A 21,377-nucleotide genomic window follows, 5' to 3' on the forward strand; every position below is an offset into this window, starting at 1 on the left:
GTAGTTATAAGGGAGCACTCCACATGTCCTACCTTAGCAGTAGATTAATGTGAACGAGTCTTGGGATGATTTTAACTTAACTTTGTGATGCATTCACCTTTTGTGTTCTTTTGTTATAGTTCTATTTTGTCTGTAATTGTGGTGTGTTTTGTTACCTGCCTAGGAACTACAGAGGTAAATTAACATGTTTACATCAAACACGGTCTCAATACAGATGTTCATTAAAGTGCACTGTTCCTTCCAAATAAACTAATACATATTAACATGAATAGATCCAACACATTAGATCAAATACTAAAACATTTTTACAACTTTCTGGCTACAAAAGAGTTAGCTGAAGTTTAATGAGATTTTAAACTAAGAGCAGACACTACATAAAAAAAAGAGAAAATGAAGACGTATTTTACATGAATCTTTATTTACCATTTCAATGAAAAAACAATCTAACCCAGAGAAATGTCACCATCAAAAATAATGCAATACAGGTAGAAAGAAAAAATCTGCTGTTTTTAAAACAAGGACATGCCTTTTTTTTCCAGCACATCTTGAACACTGAACCTTTTCCAGACAGTGCATTTACGGTTCTAAAACTTTTTACCTGCTTCTGAAACCGCTTTGAGCGTTGGAAGAATCAAATAATCAAAGAGAAGGGCTAGTAGACCAGGTGGTCTTGGAAGGACTGAGGTGTGCATCCTTGATGCAAACACTGAAGACGAACAAAAACAAAAAAGGAATGTAAGATCAAGTGGAACAAACTCAGAACAGCACATTCCAAATCCTGATTGTATTCTCTGACAGCTGCACATCACCTTTCTCACTGCCACATACACTAACGCAGACAGATCGAGTGATCGTCTGAAACATAAACAAAAGTTCCATATCCTGAACATACACATAGAAAAAGGCACAGGTATGGACTGTTGGTCTTGGAAAAACCTCAGTGGGAAAACACAGAGGCTCCTGCTGTAGCACCCGTAAATGTGACAAAGAACCCTATGGTTTCAAATACTCCAACAAACAAACAAATGAACAGAAATTAATAAATCAATGTTTTCCTGGATATAAACTGGAAAAGGGTGTTAGGAAGCACAACTCTGTGAGGTGTGAAGTGCTTGGAACAAACCGTGGCAGTTTATTGGAGTGAAGATATCGTGAGAGTTCACTGAGCTGGAAGATCCAGAAGATCTGTCCGTCTCAGATTTCTGTGTCCAAATTAATATAGAACCAGGATGCTGGTAGTTGAGATGTGTGGATATCCTTTACACTCCTGAGCTCAACCATCCCACTAGTACCCCACTGTGACCAGCAGTGACCGACAGTCCCTGTGGTTCTGCAGAACACTGCTGGTCTCTGCCCCAGTGAAACAGGTTGAGGCGCTGGCGTCGGAGGGTTATGTTAGATTGTTCGCGGGTTGTACTCCGGCAGCTTTTTCAGCTTCTCCTGTTCCTGCTGAGTGTCCTGTCTGGCAATAACCAGAGTGTGAGCGTAGCCCATCGCTACCTGCAAAAACAAACACCAGTGAGCTTCCTGTTCGACTGCTTCAGCGGGACATGTGTGATTATACAAGGTCAAGTTGGCTCAAGGATAAAGTGTTTGAACCCAGTATTTGTCAGAAGCATTTGAGAAAACTGAAGACCTGATTAGAATCTAAGATTAAAGCTCCTAATTGTTTATGAATTGGATCACAGACAAAATGAATGCTGTAACCCTTTTTAGACAGCTGATGCTCCAGTGCTACAGTCTGTACTTTATGGTATTCAAATGACCGTTACTCCTGAACCATTTGTGCTATTCACAAAATTCAAACGGCATCAGAAAGCTGAGAGTCTGAGCTGACACTAAAACACTTGAAGGCAGAGGCCTGCATTATCTGTGGGGGAGGGGTAGAAGTGAGCAGAACAGACAACAACCATCAATGAGACATTTATTACTTTTATCATCATTTTAGTAATGAATTCATGTAAATAATTGTATATAAAAGTGACAGCGTTGTTCTGGAGTCTTCTACACATGTTTTGCCATGTTTTTGTGGAGTTGAGCAAAAAAATTCAAGTGTGTTTTTCAATTTTCTGCTATAACACACTGTTTTAAGCATTTATTACACATAATAATGATAACGTCCAGATACTGGGAGTCAAGTTCTTGTTGCAAAAATGTGCAAAAGAATTGGCAAAAAAGACATTTTCTGACACCTTTATTGTACAGAAAACAACAAAGAAATCTATGTGTCATGTTATACAGGGTTTCTGCAGGTAGCAGCCAAGCTAATTTAATGCTTTTTAATGCCCTTTTTACTGCCACTTTAAACAAATTTAATGCCCATGTCCAAGTGCAGATACAGTTTTATGATAATTTACCGTCGACAGGCTTTAACCAGGTTCTGAATAGTTCCTCCTCCAATCACATCTGCTGAAACTTGCATTTTCACGACATTTGCTAATATTCCCTCTACTCTTGTCACAGTATGAGCACACTCACAGCATGTTGCATTCCAAGCATGTGGTATCGATGACTTTGTGTTTCAGCCATAAACAATAGCCAATTAAAGGGTTCACCTTTTCAATCATCACACTATACTTCCAATCAAAATTATTAAATGCTTATATAATCAAAATAAATTGTGAATAACAGTGCTTTTTTCCCCATCAAGTGCATTAAATTTTTTAATGCCTCTGGACATTGAATTTAATGCCATTTAAGGCCTTAATTTTTACATGACCTGCAGAAACCCTGTTATAATGGTAGTCCTTAAAAGGGTTAAGTTTTGGTGCTGCAGCTGTATAACTGAATGTGATGGTGTAATTATACTTCTTACGTCGTACTGATTTCCACTTTCAAAGTTGATGTGATCTTGATTTGGGCATAGTTATTACCTGCTCTGTGTAGATCCCATCGAGGGTCTTGACCTCCTGGGCGGTGGTGGACGACTTGGGTTTGTTGTCTCCGTATCCCTGGAGGACAGATCACAGTCACTGTTGAGCCCCTGAATGCGCTACAGTCAATATTCCAGTCAATATTCAGTTGTCTGTATTCTACCATTTTTGGTCACTAATAAGTGTGTTACCCCAGAATCATCTTCTTGTCGAGTAAAAAAGCCTCTGAAACAGAATCAAGACCATGGGACACTAAAACGTTTCACTGGAACACAGGCCAGCAGCAGTGAGATCAACAGCCCCACAAGCACCAGTACTGAACACCGTCACTGGATCACAGTGAATGTGGAATACACGGTCACATGACCCCTCAGGACTTACCAGTTCTCCAAACGTGGGCGACGGGCCCCAGCTGATTGTACTCTCATCTGCAGCGATAATGATGCTGCTTTTCCTGTTTAACACAAACAGAACAAGTCAAAGACCATTTCATATGAAGAAATACAAAAAAATCCTGATATGCACAAGTATCACTGTGAGGTTGATTAACAGCAGAATTTGCGTCACAGGCATTTTTCCCTGGCAACTCGTTAACACTTTATTCCATCACAAGGTCCATAATACACCAATGTGCATTACATTAAAGCTGCATATGACTTTCATCACCAATTTTTCATCAAATCTGTAAAACCCGAGTCATGGGCTAAGTATCACAAATCCGTAAGTGTTTCCGCGATTACGCACCTGAATCTCTTCCCTCACAGTGAACAATTTCCAAGTGTCCTCCACCATAAACCATAATCCATGTGTGTACAAACAGAGCTGGTAGGTCACTCGTACATTTTCAGAAATTCGTTGCAACATGAACTGTGGGAAGTGGAGCTCTACGCAACTGCAGTAGCAAGAGGCAATGAAGCTGTTTCTGTGTTTGTTGCCGCTGTGGCCATAATGCAGCTGCGTGGAGCTCTATTTCCCACAATGCATGTCGCAATGAATTTCTGAAAATGTACAAGTGGCCTACTGGCTCTCTTTGTAAACATGGATTGTTTACGGTGGAGGACACTTTGAAATTGTTCACTATGAGGGAAGAAATTCAGGTGAGTAATCACAAAAAGATTAACAGATTTGTGATACTTAGGCTATGACTCTGGTTTTATAGATTTGATGAAAAATTGGTGATGAATGTCATACACAGCTTTAACTTTGCACAGAGCTTTTAATTTGAAACTAAGACAACATGAGTTATGTGATCATTATCTGATAAGATTATTCAAGTGACTATGTAAATGGGATAATCTGATATGATTTTTTAGATAACAGCAGTAATCTGATTATGAGAAATCAGATTAACACACCTGGATTTCTCCCCAATACTCCGATGTCTTCCTGCATGTATACAGGTTAATCTGATTTATTTAGTTCCTTTTTAATCTGTGCTTGTGTAAATAATATTAAAATCACAGAGAACAGAAGTTACATCATCAAACCTGAGCAGAAGACAATAACAGGAAGTTTAAGTCTACCATCACTCAGAGGTCGCGTTAACCGAAAATATTCCGTCATTGACAAATTTTTTAAAAAGATGACGGAAAATTCTGAAGGCTGTCCGTCATTTTGACAGATTAAAATACAGAGGGTAATCTACCCAAGAAAGTTTTCACACAACACTGAACAGAACATGCTTACAGGACTGCAGGTCTGTCTCTTAACAAGGCATCAAACAGCCCAACAGCATCCTACCTGTATAGAACCCTACAGCGCCACCCCTCACAACTACGCTGAATACGACACCGTTAATACTGTCAAATGACTCAGTTCACCTGTAGTAGACCCCCTGTCCAGTTGATGCTGAGTGTGCATATTAATCACTCATTGTCAAGTCTTGTCTTGTTTAGCCAACTTTAGTCAGAATTATATGCTACTTTGCTTGCATAAAGTGTCAAGACAGCCAAGTCTCCTTAGTTGTTTTAAAAAGCCCAGTAAATGTGATGTCACTGATAAACGCAGTGACAAAAGAGGGACTGATGCAGTGGAGGATGAAGGACAAGCAAGTAATATGCCAGTTCTTATGGGATTTGGCGTGCTATACATATGCATTTTCTATCTTTCATGAGTTCTTCAACGCCATTTGATGGCATGTCAATTTACACCAAGATCTCTGGTTTATATAACCCTAACCCTCAGTGTGTGGTATCTGACGCGGCGTGAACATACACACAGGAAGCTTATAATGCGTACAGATAACATGCCTATTAAGAGTGACGTGTATATTTACGCGAGTCAGGATATCCCGTTGGTTTATCAACTATAGTTGCTGCGTCATTGAGATGTTTTTGAACATTAAATACTGCTAAATATGTCTCCTCATCATTAAAAATTTAATTTGAAATGATGGATAGTAATGTGTTATGATGGAATTTTTACGACCCTGTCCGTCAAAATGACAGACAATAAAAATGTCTAGTGCAACCTCTGCCATCACTATATACGTACGTACTCCTAAAGAAATCCGATAATGGACTGGAGCGTCTAAACTAGGGTTTTTCTATTATCACATTTCTTAAGTGCATGTAAATGCCTTTGATCTGATTATTACATTTATGCGATTACTCCCAGTTATTGGACTTTTATGGTCATGTAAACAGGCTCACCGTCTTCCACTCACGTTCGACTATGTGACTTCCGTTCTCCACAATTTTTAATTACATTTATACATGCACAAATGTAAAAAAAAAAAAAAAAAAAAGAAATAAAAAAAGAAATAAATCAGATTAACCTGTACACATGCAGGAGGACCTCAGAGTATTGGGGAGAAATCCAGGTGTGTTAATCTGATTTCTCATAATCAGATTACTACTGTTATCTGATAAACCATATCAGATTACCCTGTTTTACATAGTCACTAATAATCTGACATCTCCAGAAACTGGATAATTATCAGAGTATTAGGGTGTAAATTATCTCATTGATAAGCCCTGCTCTATGGGGAAGAAAACTCCCACCATGCTGAAGAGAGAGTACATGACCGTAAACATCAGCACTCACCCACACGCCAGACTGCGAATCTTCCAGCCACACAGATCCTGCACAGCTTTTGGGTACATGGTGGACTCTCTGGAGGTGTTTGTCACCCCCCAGAAGAACAACCCACCTGCAAATTGAATATATCTCAGGTTAATACTGACACTTAAAGGGGCAACTCAAAAAATTTCACTACTGCAGTAAAGTTCTTTTTAAACTTTCATATATTTCATCTTATGCTTAAAGTGAAATGTTTAAAGCTTTTGTTGTTTTAATTGTGATGATTACTCTTTATAGCTGCTAGTTAGTGGTCAGATGCTCCTTTTGCCACCGTGAGAACAGCTTTACCTCAAAGTCCTTCTGAAATACACCACTGTCTCTGAAGTATTTTTAGGACTTAAACATATGATATAATTGTTTGTCTTATAACAATGCGCCTCAACAGTAGGATATTTGACAGTTATGCAACTGAAACAGTGCTTTTATATGGACTTAACTTCATTTGTCCCGAAAAAAGTAATGCAGGTATATTGTATATAATTTTTTTTTTTTTTACAGAGGTGTTGATTTAATTTCAGGCCAACAATAGTTTCTGTTCAGTTATTTTCATTACCGTTTATCATTGAGGTGATTTTAAGATTCAATCTACTCTCATTCAAAGAAAAGAAATAATAACCATAAGTTATCATTTTTTACAGCTTACTGTTAGTACTACTGTACTATCGCCTGTGTTAGATGAGATATGAATAGATAAATTAATGACAACATTACTGTTTGTTGTTCGTTTGTTGCCTAATTATTGTTTATTAGTATGTTAATAATTGTCAAATCAAACATCAGATAATCATCAAATAATTTATGAAGCCAACAGGTGACTATGATTCTGCTTCGGTTCTCATTGCAGTAGTCTATCTCACATTGAATGTCTGTTCCACAAGGAACAAAAATAACTCAAGAACTGTGAAGTTGGTGTAACAGAGAGAACATTGACGGAACATATTACTAATGATAATATATCCATGTACCAATTGCACGTTCTATTTTTTGTTCTAGTCCCTAATTATCAAAATTAAAATTTAAAAAAAGCTTGAAACATTTCAGTTTACACATAATGAGCACAGAATATATACAGCTGTCACTTCCTGAAATAACTGATACAAAATAAGGAAGTTTTTCACAACATTATTTTGTAAAATGCCCCTGTATACGCATTTGTTTTCAAACATGTGACTTCTCCAACGTTTACACAAAATTATCCGTACTGAAGTACCCATGTGACAGAATGTGTTGGACAGTCCCACTGATACTGTTCAGAACTCTGGACTTACCCATCTCACTGACTGCAAAGGAACACTGGTACCCGGCACAGATCTGAGTGGCACCACGTCCTGGGAAATCAAACAGTTTTACCAGGCGGGGAACCATCTCATCCTTCTGCTCTGTGTGTCCCAGACGCCCATATCCACCGAAACCCCAGGAGAACACTCGCTTCTGAGAGTCCAGAATCAGCTGGAAGTACACACATTGACCACAGCAGACCCAGTTACAATCCAAGACCAACATGATATGGGGCGTCACAGAACACCTAAAACCTACTTCAGCAACAGATGCATACACTGCCTTTCAAAAAACAAAAAGTCACATTTCGATGCACTGCCTGCTTTAGTTGTGCTCACAGGGCACATTCACTGTGGCATCTGTTGTACAAATACAATGTCGCAGCATTCATTTCTGGCCAGAGTTGGATTAATTTTTAGCTAAGATCTTGTATTGATGATGGCAAAGTCGGACCACTGAATAAAGTTGTCCACTGAACATGCCAAAGACATGCTAGAGATGTGGGGTTAAGGTCTGGACTCTGACTAATACATAAATGAAACAAATGAATCAACAAATGAGAAGCTACTAAACTTTTGCAGCTGAAATATAATCACTGCAGTAATTATTCAAAGGAAGGCTCTAAACCATTTGTTTAGATAAATACAGTTTTCCCTGAAATCACCAGCAATAATTCATTTACGGTACTGAGTGTCTGGTACGCTTCCTCACCGTGTGGTTTCCACCACAGGCCACATCCCGGACCACTACGTTGGGCACAGGCATAACCTGGCCATCCTTTGACTTCTCAATGAAGATGGCAACCCGGCGAGGGATCAGTTCACAGTCAAATTCAATGCGCTGAGCGCGAGCAATGAACTTCCCATCACTGTTGTGACCTGAAATAAAATATATCATGTTTACACTGGCTCCATGTCAAACAGTGAGAATGTTTACAGTTTAGAATATGAAAATATTTTGAATTTGTGTTATATAAACTGAATTTTCCATTTGGATATTCTAAACTAGGTTTTTCTGAATATAGCATTTATCAGATATGTGACTTCGAATCACATTTTTTGGGCATGTATTCAGTGCATTAATCTCAGGTACAGCTTTCACTACCGGTTAGAAAACACTGTTTACAATTTTCAGTTGGAGTACAGACAGCACAGATGTGGATGCTCCCAAGCCCTACTGTTAGACTTTATGACAGGATATCAACAGGTTTGTGGATCTGACCTCAAAAAGTCTGGGTGAGTTTTTGAAGAAGGTGTTTTAGGTCATGAAAAAGGGAAGCCGAGTTCACACAATGGAACATCCAACATAAAAAAAAGGGAGGACAGAAGTCCTGTTATAATATTAGTCCCAAACAAACTTACATCTCTGTGATGTTTTGATGTGCAACATTTATCTCTTCTGTGCCCTTTCCTGGTCATGAACCATAGAGGCTGCATGGATGATAATAAAGGCCATTTGTAAAAATGTTTTGATTAATTGAGTAAATTAAATAGGCATTAAGCATGAATAACCACTGATAGTATAAATTTAACATAATGTGCTGTGCACTTTTAATACCCCTTGGCCAGAATGGACAGACAGACAGATGATAAAATGATTACAATACCCCTTCAGCTGGAGTTGGCCAAGAGGTAAAAAATTTCAGAGGAGTGAATTCTCAGATGAGATGAATGGCATGTACTGAGGACATGATGAATATAAATGCCAACATTAGCCAATCTTTGTATAATCCCTGGCATAAATTATGGAATCACCACTCTTGGATGATGTCAATTTGATTATTTAATTTTGTAGACTGAAATTAAAAAAAAAAAAAAAAAAAATATCACATACATGCCACAAATAATATTTTATTCTAAGTGACAACCTGGCTTTAAGAAACAATAGAAAGAAGAAAGAAATTCCTAATCATCCTAGTCATAATTGCTTTTTTTTGATATCACGCTGAGGAAAAAAAAAATGCAGTCACTCAATTCCGAAGACAATATTATGAAATCACCTTGTGATTTGCGGTTGTAAAACAAACACCTGCAGATTAAATCTGTCAATTAGTCTACAGTAAAAAAAAAAAAAAAAATTAAATAAAATAGAATACTTGCACACCTTGCTGAGCTGTTGCACCAAACTGATTCACATGAATCATAATTCTAACATGAGAGATGTCAGTTCAAACAAAGGTAAGAAGGTGAATGACCACAGAACGCTGCAAAAGATGTTGACTGTTCACAATCAGCTGATTAAAATGTAGACCAAGTATGGCAAGGTTGTAAAAGAAAAGAATACTGATAGACCAAGGAAAACATTAAAGTGTCAAGACAGAAAACTAAAAACATGTCTTCATAACAGAAAACACAACAAAACGAACAAGAAAAGCACTCGGAGAGCGCAGACCTTCGCCAAGACAGATCTGCCCCCCAATCACCACCAAAATGTAACCATTTCTTCCTTGTGCCAAGTATCAACATTTCCTGAAAATCTCATGAAAATCTGTCCATAACTTTTTGAGTTATCTTGCTAACAAACAAACACGCACACAAACACACAAAACAAAGTGATTACAATACCTCCTGGCAGAGGTAATGAGGAACAAATGGTCAGAAACTGTAAGAAATTGGATCTACAGACAGAAAAATCTATGATTTGCTTTTTTTCAACAAAATTAAATGAATGAACATCCTCCAACAGTGGTGATGCCATTGTTTTCGCGAGGGATTGTATTTCAACATCAAATAAGAAAATGATGTATGTGCTGTCTGTCATTATACTATTTTTAAGGTTTCTAGATTACCTCAAACACATGTAACATTTGTTATTAACACCTTGGTACATTCCAGTATTCACGTATGTATGTTATGTCTTGCTACATATTTTTGTAAAACTTCGCCCTGCTGACAAAGATTAATTGTGACTTCGTGTTCTGAGCTTACCAAGCTGTCCATACTCTGGACATCCAAAGGAGTACAGGTTTCCTTTGCAGTCCACCACCATGCTGAACTCGGCACCACAGGCCACCTTCACCAATGGCTGGCCATTGTAGGAGATCTGGGGGGAGCACAGACACAAAAGTGTTGACCTCTGATGTCACCGAATGAAACATTATGAAATCCCACAGCCACCTTCACAAACATTGTGAAAATCCTATCAGACACCTCCTAATTTAATCTCCAAACTTCAGGAAAAGAATTGTAGATTAAGGATGATTTAGGAAAATTCTCAGAGCAACTCTGAGCAAAGAACCGCAAAAACTTGTATCTCATTGTAGAGGCCTTTTGTTTGTGGGTTCTATCTTGACACTCCCCATGCACACACACACATGCACATTGGTTGTGCATGTGTGTGTCAGCCCTTCAATGATCTGGAGACATGTCCACTTTCACTTGTTGCTAGTTGGGACAGATTGGAGCATCCCTGCCACCCTTGTGGGGATTAAACCGGTCAGAAAATTGAAGAGCTAGATCAGATAAAACAATAAATTTGACAACAAACTGGTTTACAAAACAACTGTTAATTAAAAGTTCAGATTTTATGCAAAGATGTGAGCAATTATTCTTGTATTGTATGAACAATTACCATTGAGAAAAAATTAAAACCTAACTGATTTTAGCCAACATTGTGTTTCATTTATTTTTTTTGGTTGCAATGTATTTTGGAGGTTTTAAATTTAAGTACTTTTTTTTTTCAATTATTTAAGTTTTTGCTAAAACCTATGCCACCAAAATCCGATGAGAAAAAAACATCAAATTCATTTAAACCTCTGTTGTAAACCATTTATTCTCAAATGGATGCAACTTAATCCCACACTTCCTGTCATGCCATTGAGTGCTGTGTGTCCTGCACTGTGGTACAGATGGTAGTGATGGCTTACCGGTGCTGGGCTGAGGACGGCGTCTGTTTGGCTGCCTTGGCCCAGCTGGCCCAACTTGTTCTCACCAAAAGAGTACACAGTGCCATCCTCTGAGGAGAAAGCATCAACAAACAAGCAGTATTTTTAATAGATATTAATAATACGAAATACTTAATAGTATTTCAAGCAAATACTATCTCTGAAGTAAAATAAAAGTTTTCTTTCACAACACTGCTGGTTAGCATGTACTTATTCTGTAGCAAAACAGACCATAATCACATAGTGACCATTCTTCTTAACCATCAAACTCAGGGGTTGAAGCTCAAACTCTTTCATCAAAAGAATAAGCTTGAATTATAATATGGAAAATAAATTGAAGTTCTATTTAATTGGTCGGTATATTAACGTGCAGTTTGTTTAGTAAAGCATGTTTGAAATTGCGTAGTTTATTTCTTTGTCCAGCGGGCCGAGGCATAGTTTACTTATTGTACAAACAGAGGACTGAGGCTGACCAGGTGTCCTGCTTTGTGTGAAACTACACAACATTTTTGATCCTTTGTTCCATATATCAGGGTAACATCCAATGCCAATGTAATGTTTTTATGACAATACAAACATTCATGCACATCAGGTTGGTATCCAGATGTATCACAAATTTTATCTGAATTTTCAAGAAAGCTGTAAAAAGAAAGTGTGACTTAATATACAGTTTAATCTACTACTGTTGAGAGAATAACAGTATTAATCTTCTTTTCTTGACATTCACTAAAACTTAATGATATTTGTACTGTATGATACTGTTATTCCGATGTACTTCAATTTTCATTTATTGTGTCTATTGTATCTGACTTTTTAACTGACTAGTTTTACTGATGAAAATTTTACTTCGGTTAGAGGTGGGTTTAATGTACAGTTTATGATAGTCCTTACCTTTAGTGTAGGATTTTGGTTAGTTTTAGAGATTTACATGCTTTATGGGTAGGAAATACAATAATTTTTCATATCGTCATCACAATCCTGAACAGTGCACAACACACATTTTGCTTGTGTCATGCAAGCCTACCATATACGTGGTCTACCTGTGAGTGCCAAGGTGTGATTGCGTCCAGAGGCTGCAGCAACAATCACATGATCTGCTAGAGCCTCGATTAACTTTGGGGCTTCAAGACGCTTGGTGTCACCATGACCCAGCTGACCTTTGTCATTACGACCTGAAGAGCAAAACAAAAAGCAGGGGTCACATTATTTGAGTCACAGAAAAACAAAGACCTGGCCATGGATGTGGCGTGTTGACTTCTTACCCCAGCTCCACAGCTTCCCCTCAGTAGTCATGAACAGACTGTGTGCAGAACAGGGACCTGACACCACACAGCTAACTTGCACATCGTTCAGGCAGCCGTAGCGATGAGGACCCCACAGGTTTTGGCCCAGGTTGCGGAATGCCGCTAAAAAAAACAAAATACAAAGACACACCACATAAGTATCTCAGATATTCTCCTAACAATCAACTCCAGTCACATTGTCATACCAACACAGAATTACAATATATCAATTTATATTTACAGGTTATATCTCTAATTCTGAGAATCAAGAAGGAAAGGGCAGCATTTCATGAGAAGGCTGTAGTGTTGCATGCTCTGAAACAGATGAGATTTACTCTTTATGCTTATGATACAGTTCCTGTGCAGCGGTACAGTGGCATAGTGGTTAGGACCTCCTTCTCACCCCAACTCCCAGTCAGACCAGAGCCTTTCTGTATTGACTTTAGCCTTGACCATGGTACTGATGAAGATCTGGAGTTAAGTCCCCAAACATAATTGCAGTTCACTGCTCCTAATGCCTGTCTTGTGTTAACACTAGGTACTGAGTGCCTCATAGGAAGGGTAAAATACATAAACCAAATTTCCGTACAGGCATAAGAAAGGGAGTTATGCTATAATTAAGCTCTATCAACATATTAACAGCAGACATCTCATGAACTAATGCAGCATTTTCACAAGAAAAAGAGAAATCTCTCTCTATTTAACTGTGTATGTCAATGGTTTTACAACAGAAGGGGGATGTCTTGATGCTTTGACAAACACAGCATCAGACCCATCTAGAAATGCTCTTTGTCTATGCAGCTGCTCCTGCCAACACCCCCAACCCCCAATACACCTCAACAAAGCAGATTTATCAGGGTGCACCCAAGTACCAAGTCAAGGGTTGAACAAGGCAGCCCACAGTGAGTCCCAGGCATCAGTAGGCCCATTGAGGGGGGCAGCACACAACATGCATGAATACGAATAGGCATTACTGTCACAATCAATTAATGGCATCTCTATGGTGTTCACACATAAGTGGTCTATACATCCCAAACAAAGCAACAGACGTATATGCGACATGTTCTTCATCTTATGTCAATTCATTCTCTACTGCAGACATAGCAGAAATCAATCCTCCATTAATTCTGTCTGGCTACTAAAACCCTGCAAACTGCTACATGTTATGTGGACACCACAGCGATGGTACAGCAAAACACTGCAAAAAACCTCAGCGAATCCTCCCATCTAAGTCTGTCAAATATTCACTGTAATGGCTTGGTGTCATTCTTACTTTTATTAGATGCAGAGGCATAATTTTTATATATCTGCATGTATGTGCACGCCTCCTAATCAAAATCAGACTCTGGCTCTGTGACTATTCAGCTCAGAGTGATAGTGATAGTTACACTATACACAGCTGTGACACCATTTTCTGTGGACTTCAATTACATAAACCAGTAGACAACTGATAGCAGATCACTGACGGCAAATATAACAATTTCTAACAGTCATGCTTCAGATGCAAATGATATGACAAATTCACTGACTGTAATTCTTGTTATTAAATTGTGTTTTGATGCCAGATACAGATGAAGTTTATTGATCCCCAGAGGGAAATTCACTTTCTTAATCAGACAAAATTTAAAAGGAAAAAAGGATGAATCATTACAGTGAGGTGTTAAAATGCAATAGTGTTAGAATGAGTAATGAAAATAAACTAAAAAAGAAAGAATGAATCCTCAGACTGAGGTGTAACAGAGGTGTAGACACCGATGGCTATGGGTATGAAGGATCCTCTATACCTCTCAGTTGTAGCTTTGCACTGGCTACAACTGACCAGTAAAACGTGGGTAGAATGTAAATAACAAAAGCCCCTTTTCCACCACAGCAATTTTATTGGAAACTTTGAAAAACCTTGGCAAGTTTTCACCGAAATTACCAGGGCGGGAAAAAAGTTTCCCTTGACCCCATACTTTGCCATAGTAGCAATTTAAAACAACCCACCCATTAGCACAGGTGAATGTAGGGCTGCACGATTTTAGCCAAAATTAAAATCTCAATAAAAAAAAAAAAAAACAAAAAACTAGATTTTTGAATAAAACTACAAAAAACAACGGGTCGGCATATCATTTTGTGAGCAGCCTGCAATGCAAGGCACTGCTCCCTACCTACAATCTGTGATGGTATCATGGAAGCCCCAAAAATTCTGTGATGGGCCCACAGAAGTTATACCAATGTAAGTCAGTGACAGGCATCAGTCATGCATGTGTGCATGCGTGGACCATGAAAGATGAGTGATCCCCATGCGGTTATATTTAAATTGGGGATCCATGTGTAGAGGAGACCGACTCAGGACATGCTGGAGGGATTATATTTCTGGATTGGCCTGGGAATGCCTCAGGATTCCCTGAAGCTGGTGGATACGACTGGGGAGAGGATTGTCTGGGCTACTCTGCTGAGGCTCTAGCCCCTGCAACCTGGACTGGAAGGAGCAGTATGGAACGGTACGGATCAGTGTGTGGACAACGTAAGATGAGTGATCCCCATACAGTTATATTTGAATTGAGGGATCCGTGTGTGGACCACAGCTTACATTGGTATCACTACTGCGGGCCCATCACAGATTTAAGGTCCATGGTCATTACATGGACTTCTGTGAAAGACCACTCTCACAGTTAGGAGGAGGAGCCTATGGTAGCATGGAGGCCGCGGCTCAGAGGCACACAGCCTGCAGACATGAGAGAGGTGAAACTGATTCGATGATTTCCCTTTTTGAAAAATCGTCCTACTTAAAAAATCCGATTTTAATTTAAAATGTATTAATCACAGAGCCCTAGGTGAATGAATGACGTGAATGACAGGCTAGTCATCCCTAGTCAAGGTGTAATTTTTAAAAAAATGTGGGGAAAAAATTCCAATCCCAAAATTGACAACTGCCCTCTGAACAAATATCCAAGTAGTCAAATATTCAGGTCCAGCCCTGTGAAACACACAATAGTAATTACTCAGCTGTAGCTGTTGTCTTGCTTTTCATTTGTATTAGGCTATACTTTTAAATTCTTCATATTTATTAAGGATAACAGAACTGAGCAGTTTGTTCGAGTGAGAAATGTGCAATGTTAGAACTGCCCGTGCTTGTGATTGGTCACTTGCTGCCAACTGTACCTCTTTACTGTGAACATACTCAGAACTGGAGCTAAAAAACCCAGGTTGACAGTCTGATAACACCATCATGACACTACTTAGTGACCCAAAGAACAGAAAGAGACCCTGGGTCCACTGAGCTCATTTTGTGAGAATTACAAAAGATGCATTAACTTAACAGAAAGACTGGAAGCTAAAGCCGCATGTACAACATTTCTCTCAATGACTGGACAAAAACACAATTATAGCATGCTAACATCTTGCTCTATCCATCCTATGTGTCTCAACTGGGTCAAAAATAAGGATTATACATAATTTTTTAAAAATCATATAGTGTTAGATAAGATAATTATGACAATAAATGAAAACTTATTTATTTTCAGTACAGGGCTGACTTTTGGTTGTGATTATTCATAAAAGACAAAGATGACAAAGGACAGAACAAGATGCAAATATTGAAATGCGGTGAAGACACACTTGCTATGGAATGGGTTCATTTTCTGTTTTGATTTGATGTTTATTTTGATTAATGTGGTGAGAACCAGGTTGTGCTTTATAACAGTAATCAAGATAAAGAAACTGAGCACAATCTAAGTTATTTGTGGTTTTTTTTTTAAGATTAGAACACTTTTCACAAATCCAGAGGTAGAAAGCCTTAACCCCAAAATATGATAAAATCTTTTTCTTCAAACATCAAAATGTGAAGACGCAAAATTAAGTAAAACTACGTCACACATTTAATAAGTGGCTTAACCAAGAATAACTAGAACACACATCATCATTATCATTATGATTATCATATTAAAAAATAACAATAATTATCTTTTTATCACCAAACCATATAAGATCATGTCAGATATGTGGTGTCAAATGATCCTACCTTGTTGTTTTGGCACTTCCTTTCTTCCAATCAAATCCCAGTTGGTTGCGCCAAATATAAGGAGCTGACCTTTCACCTTTGGGCACTCAAGTTTCTGTGGAAAGGACACACTTAGGTCACCAATTAAGAATGTATGAATCAGCCTAAATTCAAATAGTAACCTGACATAATTTTTGCATGTTTACTTTGCAGTTTATTTTCTGTTATCCCTCTCAAGTCAGGTAAATCAACTATGAGGGGGCTTCAAAAAGTTTGTGGAAAAAAGACAGTTGAGAAAATGGTTTAAGTTATGACATTTTTCAACATACGCTCCATCTAAGTCATACACTTCTGCAAGCATTGATATCAGCCTTTAAGTCCATCTGCGTAAAACTGCTATGCTCTTTGTCCACAAACTTTTTGAAGCCCCCTCATACGTCACATAGGCTACTGAAAGTCATGATCATTTGTGAGCATTTCAAAGGCAGTATTTTCTGAAGAGATATCATGTAAACTTGTCTCAAAATGTTTGTTACACTGTACGCCAAATATACCTTTCAGCTGTCCATACAGAGTCAGTGTTTTTTTTCCAACTTCCGTGAGTGCAACCATTTTGTGTGATTTAGTTGCCTTAGTGACTGAACATATTGTATAGAAAAATCGAACAAAACATTAAAGAGTTCATAAGTCAATATACATCTAGAAAATGTCGTTTGTGTCCTACACATTGATGTATAATATGGAATTTGAAGTGATGGTAACATATGATGTATAATGTACGTTATAACAAAAAAGATGGCTAAAACTAAACATACTTTATTGAAAAATCAAACATAAAAATGAAGACTTCATAAATGGCAAGTTAACATAACCCTTGAATAAAGGGAAGAGAGAACACTGCCTCAGAAAAGTTCACGAAACACTCATGAATGATCACAACTTTTATTATGTGCCCTTACTTACATCTTTGTAAAGGCATGAGCACCATGAACAATAAATCAGGGGTCACCAATTCTGGTCTTTGAGAGCTACAATCCTGCATGTTTTAGATGTTCCCTCTTCCAGCACACCTGATGGGTCATTATCAGGCTTCTGCAGAGCTTGATGATAGGCTTATCATTTGAATCAGGTGTGTTGGAAGAGGGATACATCTAAAACATGCAGGATAGTAGTTCTTGAGGACCAGGGTTGGTGACCCCTGCTGTAAATGAACATTTCACTGCACCATTTTTTATCAGAACACTGTAAAATGATGCTGACAAATAAATTCTATGAACCTGAGTATTTAATTTGATTCCTTTTTTTAAATCCTCAGTACTTTTATTACGTTTGTAAATGGCACACAGGTGTAAATTAAGACAAACGTTTACATTATGTTAAAATACTCTCACTAATCACAAAGCGCATCCAACTTACTATTTTCTCTTTCACATCATCTGCCACGGTGACAGGCTGCAGACCTGACTTGGTGGAAGGCTTCCCAGGCTTCTTGTTATTCTCCTGCTCAAAGTCAAACTCATCGTCACTACTGAAGTCTCTCTCTTTCCTTTTACCACTAGTCCTCTTCTTTTTCATCCCACCGTTCCCCGCTACGTCTGTCACCTTCTTGCGTGGCATCTTCAGTACCTTGGGGGAAGGGGGGTGGGGGTACAGTGTTCATTTAGTCAAGGTACATACATAGTGCAGTATATTAAAACATCAACTGTATTCAATGGAAAAAAATCGTTGTTCTGCGGTAGACAACAGTTGTTAGTGGTACACACTCCATAACAGAGGATGAAAGCACTGATAACTGTAAAGATATCCCATTTTTTAGATTTCAGGAGTGATTGGCTAATAACGGGCATTATTAGAAAAATATATCTGACATCTTTACACTTTGTCAGGCGACTTTTGAAAAACGAAAATTGTTTTGCTGTCTGTAAACCCACAGCTAAGACACCACCAAATAATACTGCATATTAATGCGGTAGCTCATAAATAAGCTTACTATATCCAATTAGCTCATACAACCTTCATAGTAAAGTGCTCTGTGTGATATTTTAACCAAAAGTCACGAAAGACAGTGCACGAAAATACAACAAACCACATCATACAACACATACCGGTAACCGTCTAGTGTAGCTGCTAGCATTAGCTTCATTAGGCTAAGCAGCAACCCACTGTCGCTCTTTGTTCACATAATGGTAAGGAAAGCAAGCTAGCAGATGGGCTAACACCCAACACATGAATGTATGTAGCTTTGGTTGGTCGATGCTCAAACGAGCAAAGCAAAGTTTGTAGCGTTAAGTCACATCGAAGTAACCATTACTTTTAAACCCGGTGAGGAATAAGCTTGTGTAAATTTTTTAGAGTGTAACAAAAGGCTCATTAAGCTAATGCTACCTCGCTACTGTAAGCTAACAGGCACTCCAAATAAAGACACAGACCCTAGACGAAACGTTGGAACAACAAAAAAACTTTTAAAATACATTTTTGGATTTGGCGCGCTCTAAGTTTAGCAATAGCACGCTCTCTGTAAAATCTAATAACGTTACTAGACATTTCATATAGCTAAGTATAAATCATGTACCGGCAATTTCCTGATTCAGCAGCTCTCTGTCCGTCTCCGTTTTGATTGATTTGAACAAAAGAAGCTGCAGTCTGCTTTCACATCACGTGGTTCGCCTTTACTATTCATACAGGAAACCAACCCACCACTACACCGCACACCAAGTAACGTAAAACACTTCTCATCCTAGTCCTATTCCCGTTCAACTGCACTCTCTGGCACTAAAAGTTATACATATACTCATTAAAAATCATCTTGCCCTTCTTTACACTTATCCATCCGTAGACAATAACAGACCCAGTTCTCAAACAAAACATAAACTATATAAACTACAACTGCAGCCTCACACCGGATGTTACTAAGTACAACACACTGAACCTCAAATAGATTAGATGAAACTTTACAGATAGTTTTGTGTGAAACTACTGTGCTCATCATCATCATCAGTATTAAAGGTTCAGTGTGTAGTAATTACTGACACCCAGTGGTGATGTTGCAGTTCTAGTTTATGTTCTGTTTGGGCTGTTGCAGGGGTGTCAGGGTGGGGAAGCAAAATTTACAATGAACATTTAGTTGTTTTTTTCTCAGCAGGCACTACGTCAGTTGTTTTGAAACCAAACATATATTGATGTCATAATCATACCTAACACTATTATCCATACCTTTTCAGAAACTTTTGCCCATATGAGTAATCAGGAAAGCAAACGTCAAAGAGTGTGTGATTTGCTGAATGCACTCGTCACACCAAAGGAGATTTCAAAAATAGTTGGAGTGTCCATAAAGACTGTTTATAATGTAAAGAAGAGAATGACTATGAGCAAAACTATTACGAGAAAGTCTGGAAGATACTATTAAAGAAGAATGGGAGAAGTTGTCACCCGAATATTTGAGGAACACTTGCGCAAGTTTCAGGAAGCGTGTGAAGGCAGTTATTGAGAAAGAAGGAGGACACATAGAATAAAAACATTTTCTATTCTGTAAATTTTCTTGTGGCAAATAAATTCTCATGACTTTCAATAAACTAATTGGTCATACACTGTCTTTCAATCCCTGCCTCAAAATATTGTAAATTTTGCTTCCCCACCCTGTAGCCCAGTGTTTTTCAACCTTGGGCTCGGGACCCCATGTGGGGTTGCCTGGAATTCAAATGGGGCCGCCTGAAATTTCTAGTAATTGATAAAAATAAAAACTTGCTAATAATAAAACTATATAGTGAGTTGACAGAGACAATCCTAATACATAAAAGACATGACGAACTCTGAAGCTGAAACTGAAGCACTGTGGTTCTGTTTATCTGTCAAATGTTCATTGTGGTCAGTTTCAGATGGTGCAGCTCTTTCATAATTCATAGTTTGAGTTATTGTTTGTTCAGTATTAATTGCCAGCCTTGTAAATCCAAGCTGGACTGACTGTACATATCCTGACCAAAGAAAATAAAATTCTCACTTTATGCAGTAATCTACACCTGACTTTTCTGCCTCCATCCATAATAATATACATTATGTAGACTAAATGTCATCTAAAATTAGTGTTTATTTGCAACATAGTATAGCAAACTATTACATGATCAAAAACAAATTAATTTTAGCAAAAAAAAAAGTCTCCGTTTTGAATGTCTGGGGTCACCAGAAATTTGTGATGTTAAAATGGATTCACAAGCCAAAAAAGGTTGGGAACCACTGGTATAGCCCATGGACCAAAAACCAATCTGACCCATATGCGAATGGCAAAAATTACAGTGAAGATATTAAACATCAGAATTTTAACCTACAACAACATATGACAGCTCTACATTTTATTCTGGGTTAATGTAAAAAAAAAAAAAAAAAAATACATGACGGAAATGTCTATATTTTCAAACTATCCTTTCACAATAAAATGTGAACAATCTGTACAAATATGAATTATACAGCAACCTGAAATGTCCTCAGAAAAGTAAGTACAATTTTAACAATAATATGCCTGTTACTAAACATTTTGTGTATTTGTAGATCCCCTGTAAGTTGTGTTAATAATAAGCAGAATCATAAGACTGTTGAAATTGCACTTTTCAGGTTGTACATGTTTGTTCAGGTTACTCACATTTTCACAGTGTCATTTTTTTTTTACCTTATAATGCATTCATTCATTCATCTTCTGAATCCACTTTATCCTCACTAGGGTCGTGGAGTGTCCTGGAGCCTATCCCAGCTACCTATGGGTGAAGGCGGAGTACAACCCAGCTAGCAATTTTTTGTTCTCAAAACATTCTGAAAATGTGGCCAAAAATGTTCTTGTAATGTTCTCAGCGGGAAGTTTTTGTTACGCTCCCAAAATGATCCAAGGTAATGTTCTCTCTAAACAGTCTATAAATGTTTTGTGGTATCCTTCTTAAAATGTTTGGTGACAACATTATTCGAACATTATGCGCTAAAGTTCTTAAAACATTCTAAGCGGGAAGTTT

The 21,377-nt window shown here is 38.0% G+C and overlaps 1 protein-coding gene across 5 annotated transcripts; it reads right to left on the reverse strand.

Moving 5' to 3' along the window:
* Positions 1–399: 399 nt before the first annotated feature.
* rcc2 (regulator of chromosome condensation 2) lies at positions 400–19,075 on the reverse strand. 5 transcript variants are annotated; one of them, XM_030139171.1, is made up of 13 exons: positions 18,956–19,075; positions 17,800–18,009; positions 16,405–16,498; positions 12,378–12,521; positions 12,156–12,287; positions 11,098–11,186; positions 10,160–10,274; positions 7,944–8,110; positions 7,223–7,403; positions 5,919–6,024; positions 3,255–3,327; positions 2,874–2,951; positions 400–1,500 (listed from the first exon to the last, which is right to left on the reverse strand). In XM_030139171.1, the coding sequence occupies exons 2-13, from the start codon at positions 17,998–18,000 to the stop codon at positions 1,396–1,398; spliced, it is 1,485 nt and encodes a 494-aa protein (XP_029995031.1). In that variant the 5' UTR covers positions 18,001–18,009; positions 18,956–19,075; the 3' UTR covers positions 400–1,395. The 5 variants fall into 5 exon arrangements, 3 of the variants coding, with proteins under 3 accessions (XP_029995031.1, XP_029995032.1, XP_029995033.1); XM_030139172.1 differs by lacking the exon at positions 18,956–19,075 and adding an exon at positions 18,489–18,631; XR_003935868.1 differs by having other exon boundaries at positions 1,430–1,500; positions 2,874–3,098.
* Positions 19,076–21,377: the final 2,302 nt, after the last annotated feature.

This window comes from Sphaeramia orbicularis, chromosome 7, assembly GCF_902148855.1.
Source record: "Sphaeramia orbicularis chromosome 7, fSphaOr1.1, whole genome shotgun sequence".
Lineage (NCBI taxonomy): Eukaryota > Metazoa > Chordata > Actinopteri > Kurtiformes > Apogonidae > Sphaeramia > Sphaeramia orbicularis.